Here is a 13718-nt window from a genome sequence, read left to right on the forward strand (position 1 = left end):
CTTATTCTTAGCTTCTAGATGCTTGTAATGTATATATATTTTGCTTCTGTAATCATTCACATTCTCATTCAATTAATTCAATAAAAAAGGATCACTCATTCTCTCCTCTCTTTCTCTGCAAAATCCAAGAAATGACTTCCATTGAAGTCAATGTATTGATTCAATATGAAATCAAATAGTTCGACTTTGTCAAAGCTATTCTGACCTTGCTAACCTGATTGAACTTATCCCAAAATATAATTTGCGGGCTGAGTTTTTATCTTTGACCAAATTAATTCAATTGGGTGAATCCAATTTGATTTTTTTTTGTAATATGATTTGGGTAAGGTTGAAAATTTCAATATGGAAATCACTTGTTTAATGATCAATTTCAGGTTGGATCAATCCATATAATATGATTTTTTTTAATGATTGTTATTGATCAATAAATGAATTCCAGTGATGAATGAAGGAGAAAGTTGTGTGATGAGATGAGGAATGAAGGTATATAGATCACTACTCAGATCCCAATCAAATTTTGTGGAAGGATTGTGATATCGTTCATAACTAAAACGACCTTTTTCATTAAGGATATTAAATGGTGGTAATGAGAATGATTTATAATGTAAAATTTTATCAAAAGTTTCGTATCATTCCCATGGTAATGAAACTTTAATCATAAAAAAAAAATTTTGTTTACAAACTTCCATTACCACCTAATACCACCTCTCCCAATGGTAATGCATTGGAATGAATTTTATAAAAAAAAATGGGATGATTAAAATTGGACAACACAGCCATCAAGGTAACTAAAAGATTTTTCAACCAAAATTATACTAGCTTTTCATTCTCATTACTACTGTTTATTACAACAAACGAAACGGGCCGAAAATTGTATCATAACACTATGTTATCAGTTCGATTATAAGTGTCAAATGCCAATAAGTCCAATAAGTCCTGCTAATTTAATTTAGTATTAGAGCCAATGGTTCGATTAAAAATTAAAAAATGGTATGTTTGAACGTGCACTTCGTGTCTTCTCGTTAATATGCTGACATTCATAATAAGTCTAGCATAATTTAACAAAAAATAAAAGAAAAAAAAGAATAAATTTAATGGTTTTTGACGATTTGGACGGAAAAAATCTTAAAAAATTCATAGTTGTAAGAGGCTTAATAATATGAAAGTAGGATTGATGATTAAAAAAGTTAGACATATAATTAATAAAGTTTGACGTACATCATTAAAAAAAAAAATCCGTGTTTCTTCAATTTTACCTAGTTCGACCCTTTTCGATTAGTTTCGTTGCATTTTGGCTCACAGTTTCGTTCTGCTCAAAGTCGCCACTCTATCGTAGACGGCCTCCTTACACCAAGTAAGCCCTAAATGTCAATTTTATCGCATTCCATTTTAACTAATTAATTATTTTCTTATAGCAAACCCTAAATCAAATTACTCAATAATTGTAATTTTGACTTATGTGTTATCTTCAGATGAATTTTTAATCAACAGCAATGAATTTAAGTTAATGCATTGATCGGTTTGTTTTAATTACAAGGTTATTTGGAAAGTAGCCATTGTCGTTGGTATGGCGGAAGACGCTATTTTGGGATATTTGGAGAAGAATGAAGAAATTCCGGATTCTGGAAGTTTTGCTGCGGAAGTTGGAATTGACCATGACGAAATAGTCAATGTCACTAAAAGTCTCAACGGTTATGGACTTGTTGTTGCTCAGGTTTTATTTCTTCCTCTTTTGTTGTACTGAATGGTGGATTAGTGAATTGAATTTTAGTGATCTGGCTAGTTTCTTATAGCTGATTAATTATGATAATTGGAATTTTTTTGGAAGGGAGCCTATTCAAATTCCTTCATTGATAGAAAAATTTGAATTGAGGAGTTACTTTACCAGTTAAAACTTAAAAACCAGCTTAGGACCCTTTGTCGCCACCTTACTAAAACTGAAGCATAGGGGAGCTTATTGGAATTGAGCTAAATTGAGCTAAACTATTTAGAATTGAACCGATTAGATATTAGGAGTATCCAGAAAAAACTAATGACATAGGTATAGTGAAGTATATTAACGATAAGGATAAGAACATTCTATTTCATGCAAGTAAAAACAATAATTCAATTGGAGCTCATGAAGAAGAGATTAAGAAAGATAATTTTTTTATTGAACTCACAAGAATTGCTCTGTGAGATCAAAGTAAAAATGGCACTAAAAAATTAAAGTTCTGTTGAGGCTGAAAGGTGTGTATAATGTAGAATGAAAGTTCTGTGTAATTTGAGGAAAAAAATGCAATTCTTTTGGGAGTTTAGAGGCATTTCAATTTACATACTATGACGCTAATTGACAAAAGAAATTTAGTGTATCTCTGTGCTTTAATTTGGTAATAAAATATTTATTGTCAGCGTTAGCATCAGCCTGTCTGATTCCGTTTAATGAACATGTGTGCGGAGCTCGAGTGTTGATCGCAAAATCTGTCACATTAATTATTAACTTAATTAAAAAAGAGAATGTAGTAAGAAATTTTTTTTAGGACTTACCGTATTCAGCCAGTATATGTTCAACAATTTTGCAGGATATCAAGAGGGAAAAATGGGTACTCACTGATGAAGGAAAACTCTATGCTGATGCAGGCTCTCCTGAAAGTCAATTATTCTCTGCCATACCACCAGAGGGTATCTCACCAGATGAACTTCAGGTTAGCAGCTACTTCTTGCAGTACTTTTGGTACTTTTGGCCAAAAGAGTATTTTTTATTACGATTTTGAAGTGAGTTTCATGTTGGATGCAGAAAAGGGTGGATCCTGCTATTTTCAAGGTTGGGTTTGCGCAGGCTATGAAGAATAAGTGGGTAGAGAGAGGAAAGCAATTAATATCTAGAAAGGTAAAAAGTGTTAACTTAATGTTTGGTAATCAGTATCTAGTATTTACTCAACTCTGCTTCTTTTTGCTATGAATTCAGGTTTGCAACATTCTTGTAGTTCTGAACTTTAATGTTTTGTTTGTTTTGTATACTCCGTTTGTTTGTTTTTATTTTATTTTCTCAACTTCTTTGTCTTTGTTTGTCTTTTTTTTTTTTGGTTTCCTTCTTGTGTAGAGGGAAGATGCTTTGCAAATTAAGAATGATCTTTTGGTTAGTCTTAAAAATTGTAGGAATTGATTAGTTAAGATGTGGGTTTGCTGTGACATTAGTAATGTAGTGTATTAGTCCTTATTGCAAGGGAAGGTAAAGGAAAAAAAATGCATATACAGCTATGTATTCTGTTCTCGTCTCTTTTCTTGCACTTCATGTTGTAATATGCTTGTTAGTACTTGATTTACTATTGTTAACTCTCAATGAGCAATAAGATTGAACATATGATTTCTCCGTTTTACATGTGTTCTTAAACCTTGAAAAATATTCTGCATTGAGAAGTCAACCCACCCACATTTTTTAAATTCAAGAAGGTGCGAAAATTGTGTAAAACTTTTCATCAATGGTAAAAAATTGTTGATATGGTTACTTGAGATGGAGTGTAAAAACAATTGCCATCTTAAAAACCAAAACCGACTCACCTGAAAACAAACCTTTACTAAGTGTTCTTATCATGCTGAGACAGAGGCACACTTCATCATGGTGTCATAATATTCTAGAATTGGGATTTATATGCATTTTTGGTGATGTTTATGTAGTTTGTTTCATGAATCTTACTTTTGTTTTCTATTGTAGATTCAACATGTTCATGACAAGGTCAAGGAGTTTCTTGTACGGATACAAGCTGGGGAGGTGAGATAGCATCTTTATGTTGTCAATCGCTAATGCTTTATGTGATGTGGTCATAGCCTTGGAACTTGGAAGTAGCAAATAGAACGATTACAATCTGTGCATATTTTAATTTTTTTATGATGGTGCTTCTCATTTATGTGAGGCGACGATCTCACAATCATGGGTCAATTTGAAGTAACCTTTTTATTATTACAAAGGACAAGTTCGCGCAGTTTGCACATGTGACCCCCGCCCCCCAATACTGCAAAACAAAGGCTGCGTTAGCGGATTTTAAAGATTTTCAAATTTACCGAACCGATCTGCGTCGTCAATGTATGCCGGTTCAAGGGCTATCTCATGATTTTGGCCGATATTTGGCAGTATGACATTCGCATCACTCACGCCACAACTTCACTGTGTTAGTCCTACAACTGTAATCGTGACCATTACCTTATTTTTGCACAATCCTTTCACCCCCTAGAACTCACTTAGGCCGGAGCTACCTTGTGACATTGAGGTAATGCAATGTTGGACGACCATTTCAATTCCTTACTCCTTTAAGTTTGGTTCTTTTGTTTATACTTTTAGATATTCTTTAATTGGAACATCTACATGATCCACTTGTTCCATTAATTTCTTTTGTTGAATTTCTTTGCAGGTTATTTACTAGTTGATGGGGGTTAGTGTAAATTATTTTTTTGACATGTCTAGGGACTATAGACCTTACCCAGTGTAATTCATCATAGATTGTTGTTTATTGCGATGATAATGGTATATTTTCTACTTAATCTGCTAGCTTTGTGCTTGTTTGGCTTTGATGATCTGTATCTTTTTCTCTTTCTATCTTTAGGGCTTGAAGGAAATTTATGTTACATCTTTCGAGTTGATTTAACTGTTAACTTTCTTGTTTGTAGTTGGTTGAGCGTGAGGAAATTGACGCGCTTAAACGGAGAAAGCTTATCATATCTCAGTAGGGATTGCTCGCTTGCACTTTGTTTTACTTTGACATTATTTAAATGGACATTTAGTATAAGAACATTATGGTAATTATTTTGCTTAATTGTCCATGATGTAAACATATCTATTTTATCTCTTTCTAGGACATGGAAGGGATATTCAATTAGAAAGGGTCCAAACTATGCTCCTAAAAGAAAGAAAGCAGCAACAGATCTGACTCGAGAACATTTGCAAAGGTATTTCAGTCCTATGTTCTACCATAAGAAAGTGTGTTTTTTGCATGTGTATATCTGTGGGTAATGTGTATGGATGTTTATGTGATGTTGCATACATAGAGCACGTAATCAATTTTTCCCTCTAGTAAAGGTTTGATATAGGATAGTAAAAAGGGACATCTTCTGAAGTCTTTTTACGTGTATAAGTTATGTTTAGAATAATAGTGTGGTTCTTGATGGAAAATTTTCTCTTGAATATTTATTTTCTCTGTCTATGAGCAGAACAGTATATATTGCTATATTTCAGCAGGGCGTTGATGCTAGATCTGCAAGATTATATTGAAATTTCTTTATTATTTAAGCAGGGCATTGATGCCATATATTTGCAACATCTTGATCTCTCTAGTAGATAGTTGCTGGATGGTCAAATTATTTGATGAGTTTTGAGTGATGTTTGTATTATGTTTTGTGGATTGTGATCCCTTCCCATTTTTGGTACTGGTTCCCTCCTGTAAATTGTGGCATATTTCTCATTACTTTACTTGCCTTGATTTTCTGTATCTTTAGTTTTTGTGAGTCGACTTCATTTAACCAATTGACATGGTAGAAGACTTGGCCTCCATAGCCTATGTTTGAATTACTAATGTTGGCATTTTGTTTATAGTGGCGCATGGAAAGATTTGGAACTCAAAGAATACAACTTCAATGCCAAGGGTCTGCCGCCTGAGGGTGGTCATTTGCATCCCTTACTCAAGGTTAGGCTGTTGATTTCATCTGTCTGAACTCTGTTGTGCATATTTAATTGACAGCATCTCTATCTTTTTACAATTCTGCAGAGCATTGTTACTTATATTGAATTCAACTTAGAGAACTGAAGAATAATAATTGCATATTGATTGAGGCTGTTTTTTTTTAAAATTGTTTATTGATTGTGTCAATAGTTATGCTCTTGTATCTTGTAAATGACTTTGAGATGCGTGAAAAGGAGCAAAAAAAATCAAAGGAACTATAATTTTTTCTATTGGAGTAAAAGCAAAGGAACAGGAAAATACATTTCTCATATCAGTTGATAAGTTATTGTTTAACTAGTTAGAGAAACTTGAAGGTTCCTGTGCAAAGTATGCAACATAGTGTATGATCTGTTTCTTCAGTGTTATTACAGGCAACAACTGATTGCTTTAGCGAGTTGGATGTGTGCTTATACTAAGTTAAATTTTTTTGGCTTAACGTTTTCCTATAAGATTCTCATTTAGTCATTGTTAACTATTAATATATACTTTTCATCCTCATCTTGTTGAAGTGTTGAACTGTTACCGAGGAATCTTAATTTGAATTACTTTTGTTATCGTTCTTTGTTCAGGTTCGACAACAATTGAAAAATATTTTCCTTCAGATGGGGTAAGATTTTTTTTATCTCTTATTTAGTAGTGTTGTTTTTGTTTGTTCTGTTTTTAATGACTGGTTTTATACTGTATCTTAGTTGAAATTTTCTCGGCTCCTTTAATTTGTCTTTTTTCGGGTGCAGCTTTGAGGAGATGCCTACAAACAATTTTGTTGAAAGCAGGTATTTTGTTTTTTCATTTGGTTTGTGCTATAGTTTTTGTCTTGCTGGTAACTATAATATGGTCCCTCAAATATTTATTATGTTATAGTAAGTAAAATTTAGACTTTTGCATTTGAAGAAAGGCTTTCAGACCTGCCATGTCTAATTCTATAGTTATTCTGAACTTACCATAAGGCACTGTTAATTCATTACTGATAAGTCCCCTATTTTATAGTATGTTTCCATATGTTCAAATACAAGCACCATGGTTTATGACTTCCATCTCCTATTTTCACAAAGATGAAGGTCATCTAATCTCTGTGGGATAGTGAGTTGCATATATGTACTTGCAGGACTCTCAAATGGAGACTAGCATTTAATAAATAGTTCAAGTTGCCCTTTTGGTTTACATCCAGATGTGAAGTATACACATTAAGGAGTGGCCTGTTAAATATTGTTTCTATTGAAAGAAAACTTCAACAATCCATGGTTGGGAAACGAAATTTTTTAATGAACTCTAATTTGTTTGGGGCATTTGCTTCTTTTTACTTGGTGTAGTGAATGACATATACTCACCTTTGTAGTTGATTGTTGGACATATTGAAGATTTTTTACCTAAACCGAGTGGTGCACAGATGGATGAATTTGCTTCATAGTACTAGTTATCATTCCACAAAACAAACACATCTGATGTTAAGATTTCTATGTTTGGAAGTCATTTATCATCACGGGAGTTTGATGAGTGATTTAGGCTATCTTCTTTTTATATGTTCACTTATTTTAGGGAAATAAATTTCAGTTAAGAAAAGTTATAAGCTTAAATTAGATTTGTTAAAGAAAATTATAAGATGTGGAATTTATTTAAATGGAACACACCCTTTGAGATATTCGCATGCTCATCCATAGTCCATACAACTCTCGTCATGAAGCTTCCCGAAAAGATTGTATGATGGTTTTTTCGTTTTGAATGTGGGTGTGAAAGACAATGATTGCAGAACATGGGAATTGGTCCTGTCGTATGGGGATAGCCCAAAATAGAAAATGAGGCTTTTGTTTAGGGATGGGAGAGTATCCCATTAAAAATTGTGCTTCTTGAAGATTGGGTGAGTTTTGGATTTACCGCAATTATGGTCAACTTTGATGATTTGTGTTTTTGAAATTGATGAGTGGATATCCAGGACTTTAGCTTAGTTTCAAAAATTGAACCTTAGGCGCGCGTTCAAGACACACCATATCATAAAAACTATCTTAATAGGCTTAGCGAGGTATGAAAGGCACATGTGTGTATTTTTGTGCTTTTTGTTTTTTTGGTAGAAAAACGTTTTTTTGATAAACTGTCATGGAATAATTACACAGAAAAAGTTATTTCTTTGTTGAAGAGAGAGAAATAAAGGGAAAATAGAATTTACTCTTTTCTTCGAACCAGGGAAACGAGAAAATTTGAAAAATAAAGATTTATCTGTTGTCCTAAAATTAATCGGACTTCTGGTTCACTGCGTCCACCACTAAGTACTTTGTTCTCTTCTCTTATCTTTTGAATTCTTTATTCTTTTTTTCTTCTAGATTCATCTTCTTAACTTTTGGTCATATGGCTTCTTCATTTTTCCATCTTTTTCTTTCTTTCGGTTTTTTCTATTCAATTTTCTTGATAATTAGACCGTTAGGTACCCTCTTGGCTCTTGGGCTATGTTCGTGGCTTAGCGCAACTTTTAGCGAATGCATAGTTCGTTTATGTACATATAATTATGAAAATCATATTGTTGAGTATCAAATATGCTTTAGAATGATTTATAAGCTTTTGAGCTAAAAGTGTGCCTTGCCTACGAAAAGATCGTACTTTTGCATTGCACTCCTCGACTTTAGGACCCATATATGCCTCGCACCTTTTTAAATTAAGGACTTTAGAAAGGCTCAGTACATAAATGTAGACATTAGCAATGGAGTGTTAAATCTTCTGTGGATTTTTCTTCAAAGCCATTTGGTTTTTGTTATCTTTGTTTTTGGCTCCGAGTCCTGTCTATGGTGCCATTAATTAATTATATAAACATTCAATATCCGAATTTCTAAGTGGAGCTTGTATCACCTATTGCTTATTAGCGCATTCCAAATTGCTTTTGTAAAATGTTACACATCAAAGTCACATAGATTGTTTTTCAAAGTTCATGACTTGCTTTCTTATGTGCTTACGATAAAGCTTTGTTCTAAAGAAAGCAGAATACTGTTCTTTTCACCTAATTGGGAGTCACAATTAAACCTAAAGTAGCAACATATTCTTGTTTTGTTTGAGCTTGGAATTTATTTAAGCACCGGAAAATGAAGAATTAATCCTCTTAATTTTCACTTCTAGCTTTTGGAATTTTGACGCCCTCTTCCAGCCACAACAACACCCTGCTCGTGATTCACACGACACTTTTTTTCTGCAAGGTTTGTCTTATTTATTTGTCTTTAATACATTTATTATTGATGTAGCTTTCATCAGTTTATTTTTGTAACTATTTCTCCATCACCAAATAAATTCATCATGTAGTCAGTTTTCCCCGATATATTATGATTTGGGAGACAGGTCCAAAAAAATCTTATAATTCCTTATTTCCATACCCTTTTAGAGCCTGCTTTAATAGGATTTATGTCAGTGGTTAGTGTTGCTATGTTGTAAACATGTAATACCATAAAAACACTATTTTGTGATGTCTAGCTTATTTTATATGACACTCATACTAGAGACTAGAGAGTATTGTTTCATATTGATAGAAAGTATATGATGTGCTGGGATATTACGAATGTTGGCAGGAAGCTATGATACTTATGCATTTATTGATCTATTAGCAGAATGCTTTTGTGACACAATGGGTCATCTTGAGTTTTTTTTTCCATAAAATGACTTCAAAGTTTACGCTGAGGCAGATTTTTGACCTGACCTATTATGGAATCATGTTGGCTACTTACATGTTGCACCATTAGCATTTTCAGAAATTTGTTTTTCTTGCTTATTCAATATGTATTTGCTACTCTGCAGCTCCTTCTACTACAAATTGGCTTCCTGAAGATTATGTCGAGAGGGTAAAGTGTGTTCATGAGTCTGGTGGTTATGGATCCAGAGGGTATATATTTATCTCTTAAAATTTGCCTTTTTACTTCCAATTTAAGCAGGGTTGGATGTACTATCATTTTATTTTTGTGCTGGCCTCCTAGGGTTCTGATATGCATTTTCTGTTTCCCTATGTTTATATATTCAAGAATTAAAATCTTGCTATCTTTGAAAGAGGTCATATCTTAAATATCTGGATGATTTAAATAATTTATCTTTTTTGGATTTCACTAGATTAAACAATTGTTTGGTAAATTACTATTTTGTTTTATGCTTTCCGCCGTATCATCTATGTATGGATAATTTGTTTGTAGGTATGGGTATGACTGGAAACGGGAGGAAGCAAACAAAAATCTTTTGCGTACACATACAACTGCTGTTTCTTCAAGAATGCTATATAAACTTGCACAGGTACTTTATTCTGGTGATGACTTGGGCTTGAACATATTGTTGCTAGCTAAACCATATAAAGTGTTTCTTCTTTTCTATTTAGAATGTTCAGCATCATATGCCCTTAAATTTGCGTCGTATGAGATACTATAATAGACTGGGTCGTCTCCGATAGAGATTCTCGTCAATGGCAGATCGATGACTGGTGTGCTACTAATCTAGACAATAACCCCAAGAATTTGTTGATACAATGTAGTGTAGCAAAAATGTAAGATAGATTGTAAGAGAAATGTAATGGATATTGTATTGATGTGATTCAAGAACTACAAAGATATTGACACAAGCATTCGAGAGTCTTGCACACTCACGAGAATGAGTTTAGAACTCAACATGTAATACAATATTCTCATAAGTTTCTCTACTCCCCCTGCCTTATTTATACTAGTTTTCCCTTCCCTATACTAACTAGCTAACTAATATTTTAATCCCTAAGATACCCTTCTAACCCATATATGACAAGTACTCCTGATTTATGCTGTCCCAGGATAGTAAAACTTTTTCAAGATTAATGTCCATACTACCCCTGCATTTCCTATTCGTGTTTTCACTATTACTAATAGTTTGGAAAGAACTACTTGCACCACTGAAAATTAGTGTAACTGCGACCTTGCCAAACATTGATGTTTACTTGTTTTATAGTGTTTTGACCTAGTCAACAACAAAAAACTATTCAAACTGGTATCTTTATCCCTATCCTTGATGGGTTATATCAACTTAGTTGGAACTATTGATTGAAATGTTGTTCTTGGTTCTTTGCCTCACTTTGTCTCTCTGACTCCCCTTTTTGTTTCTGTCATGAGTTCGTGACCCTTCGTCCTGCTATGCTTCTCTTACAGTTACATGCATCTTGTGCACACTATGCAGAATTCTGAATAAACAGAGTGTATGCATGTACATCTCTACATGACTTGTATACCTTACAGACGTGTGTTTTTATGTGTGTTAATGTATAGCCATGTATCTATGGTAGGTAGATGTATCTGTGATACATGTATATGATTTTTATATCCCCTATCATGGTCTAAGTAATGGGTATGTGTCGAAATGACTAAAAGGTTTCAGACGTGAAAAATTCTTAGGTAGTTGTGATATGATGAATTGTTTTGTAATTTAATTTTTCGCTATGTACTTTGTTGTGCATATTGTGATTATTAATTTTCTTTATGTAATATTTTTGTAAATATATTCCTTCTCTTATGATACTTCATTTTCTGAGCTTGTAGAAACCATTCACTCCCAAGAAATACTTTTCAATAGATCGTGTTTTCAGAAATGAAGCTGTTGACAGGACACATTTGGCTGAATTTCATCAGATAGAAGGTGAACGTAGTTATTAATTTCTTTACACCTTGTTGATTGGGAGTTTGGGACCTTTCACGAGGAATTTTAACATGATCCTGGCTTCCAGCTACTCTTCACTTTAGTAATGAATTTGTGATGAAATTTCTTATTTCCCCGTAGTTTCTGAAAAACTTTTACTTGTAGCATTTTGTCTGCAAATTCTAGTCACCAACTATATTATTTTGCAATTTTTGTATTTTTGAGTAAGTACACTCATCTCAACCAACAAGTTCTACAAGATCGTTTGCTTATTGTATTCGGGTATATATTAAAATCCGTGGTTGAAGTTGTCATTATATACTCTGGCCTATTGCATTGAAACAGAAATAATTTGAATCTTAATAGCTTTCATTTATTGCTCTCTTTTGTTTAGGTCTGGTTTAGCCCTATCAGTAACATATCTGAAGAAATAGTGATTAGCTTCTCTCTTTATCAATTACTAACCTGATTGTGTATTTTCTCTTTTCAGGCCTTATATGTGATCGAGGCCTCACCCTAGGAGATCTTATTGGTGTGCTGTATGATTTTTTCTCTCGTCTAGGTAGGATTTGCATGTTTCTTTGACCTTATTGTCTAGACTGGAAAGATCAAATGACACATGACATTTGTTCAGAGGTTACTTTTGACAGAATTTTGGTCAACTTCCATGAATTTAGAACATCCATTATAAACAAAACTGTGGCAGGTTGCTATCCAGCATATTTGTAGACATTTTGGATAACTTAATATTCAGAAAATGGAAATGTAGCTTTAAAGCTATACTTTGATGTAAAACTGGATGAAGCGTTTCCTTAATTTGTGCAGGAATGACCAAACTTCGTTTCAAGCCTGCTTACAATCCTTACACTGAACCTAGTATGGAAATATTTAGGTAAAAGATTTTCGTAGATTGTTATGATGCATCTAGAATTTGTTCAAGATGTTTACTCTATCTTTAAAATCTTGTTCTCAATTTTACTTCATAGAACTCAGATTTCAGTAACCTGTTTGGCAAGGGATAGATTGTTTACTTCTGCTTATATATTTTTTGATCTTTAATTTGCAGTTACCATGAAGGTTTTGGAAAGTGGGTAGAGATTGGGAATTCTGGCATGTTCAGACCTGAAATGTTGCTTCCCATGGGGCTTCCAGATGATGTCCGTGTAGTTGCATGGGGTTTGTCCCTTGAGAGGTGAGACCAAATGACTAATCGACTTTTCTTAGTTTACCAAACCCTCGTTTCATGTTATTTTTCTGATAATGAGTACTGATTTGCTAAATTATAGCAGCCCACATTTTCTAAGAGCAATGTCTGGCAAAACCAAGTTATGATTTTTATTGCATAAATCTTTTTCTCATATAATACTTGAAAATTGCAAGCTTCATTCTATATTGAAAAGACTAAAAATTCTTTTTAACTTCCTCAATTTCTTGATAAATAATAAAGTATCTGGCAATGTTTATTAATTGAGTTTTCTAGTGCTGCTTTTTCACTTTGCAACAAAAATGACCATCAATAAGTCTATAACTACTAACTACAAAATATGTTGTTAAAATCATACGTGATGAATGAAACATTTCCTGAACCTCAAAAAATATATTCCCTTTTTTTCAACGTTAACGGCACAATAATTTTGAAGTATGGAAACTGGGAATGTTTACATATATTACGTCGGTTTATACAGGCCTACGATGATCTTATATGGAATTGACAACATAAGGGATCTCTTCGGGCACAAGGTATTGACTTGTATACTTGTTAATATAAATACCATTAGTACTGCCATTGTTTGGATTTAGTTGTTGCATTACTGCTTGAAACTATATGATTAACCTGCACAACTAATTCTGGAAAGGCGAGGATTTGTAATCACGCAGTTTTTTTGTACTAACAACTGACTTTTCCTTGCCATTTAGGTTGATCTGGGTCTGATGAAGAAAAATCCCATCTGTCGACTTGGGCTCGAATAAAATTTTAGGTTTTTTGTACTCCAAATACAAATTCTAAAATACTTCATTGGGGTTTGTTTTTGTATGAACTTTCAGCAAGTTGAGTTCGTTTCTTGAGATTTGCCCTTGAGTAACTAGAAATGTTACTTTTTTGACCTTCAGGTTTTGTAATTGATTGTAATATCAAATTTATCATTCATCTATTGTTTATACTATACTTTCTCTGTTCTGAATACTTGCTACATTACGGTTATTGGTTTTATTTATCGTTCAAGTTAATTTTATATATTGCGGCCAACGTATAAGAAATAATATAGTCAGTAGGATCTTGTTTGAATCGTCTAAACGCATATTTTTATAATATTAACTTTTTTATAATTTTTAAAAGTGAATAGTTCAATATATAAATATTCAAAATAACACATTGAATTGTATAAAAAGTCAAATGTAGCAAATATAATGCAA

General features: G+C 33.1%; 1 protein-coding gene across 1 annotated transcript; it reads left to right on the top strand.

The window, feature by feature from the left end:
* Positions 1-1209: 1209 nt before the first annotated feature.
* LOC130801205 (phenylalanine--tRNA ligase alpha subunit, cytoplasmic-like) lies at positions 1210-13488 on the top strand. Its single transcript, XM_057664999.1, has 19 exons — positions 1210-1354; positions 1538-1714; positions 2562-2684; positions 2777-2869; positions 3695-3751; positions 4645-4700; positions 4831-4923; positions 5567-5657; positions 6263-6300; positions 6428-6466; positions 8793-8869; positions 9462-9546; positions 9848-9944; positions 11207-11303; positions 11794-11865; positions 12129-12195; positions 12370-12495; positions 12989-13043; positions 13221-13488. The coding sequence occupies exons 2-19, from the start codon at positions 1568-1570 to the stop codon at positions 13272-13274; spliced, it is 1467 nt and encodes a 488-aa protein (XP_057520982.1). The 5' UTR covers positions 1210-1354; positions 1538-1567; the 3' UTR covers positions 13275-13488.
* The last annotated feature ends 230 nt before the right edge of the window (positions 13489-13718 follow it).

Source organism: Amaranthus tricolor, chromosome 15 (assembly GCF_026212465.1).
Source record: "Amaranthus tricolor cultivar Red isolate AtriRed21 chromosome 15, ASM2621246v1, whole genome shotgun sequence".
In the NCBI taxonomy this organism is placed as follows: Eukaryota; Viridiplantae; Streptophyta; class Magnoliopsida; order Caryophyllales; family Amaranthaceae; genus Amaranthus; species Amaranthus tricolor.

Excerpts from the sequence above, each read along its gene's own strand:
- LOC130801205 (XM_057664999.1), top strand. The coding sequence starts at position 1,568 with ATGGCGGAAGACGCTATTTTGGGATATTTGGAGAAGAATGAAGAAATT. Across the intron at positions 8,870-9,461 it reads CGACACTTTTTTTCTGCAAG|CTCCTTCTACTACAAATTGG; the intron begins GTTTGTCTTATT and ends GCTACTCTGCAG. Across the intron at positions 12,196-12,369 it reads CCTAGTATGGAAATATTTAG|TTACCATGAAGGTTTTGGAA; the intron begins GTAAAAGATTTT and ends TTTAATTTGCAG.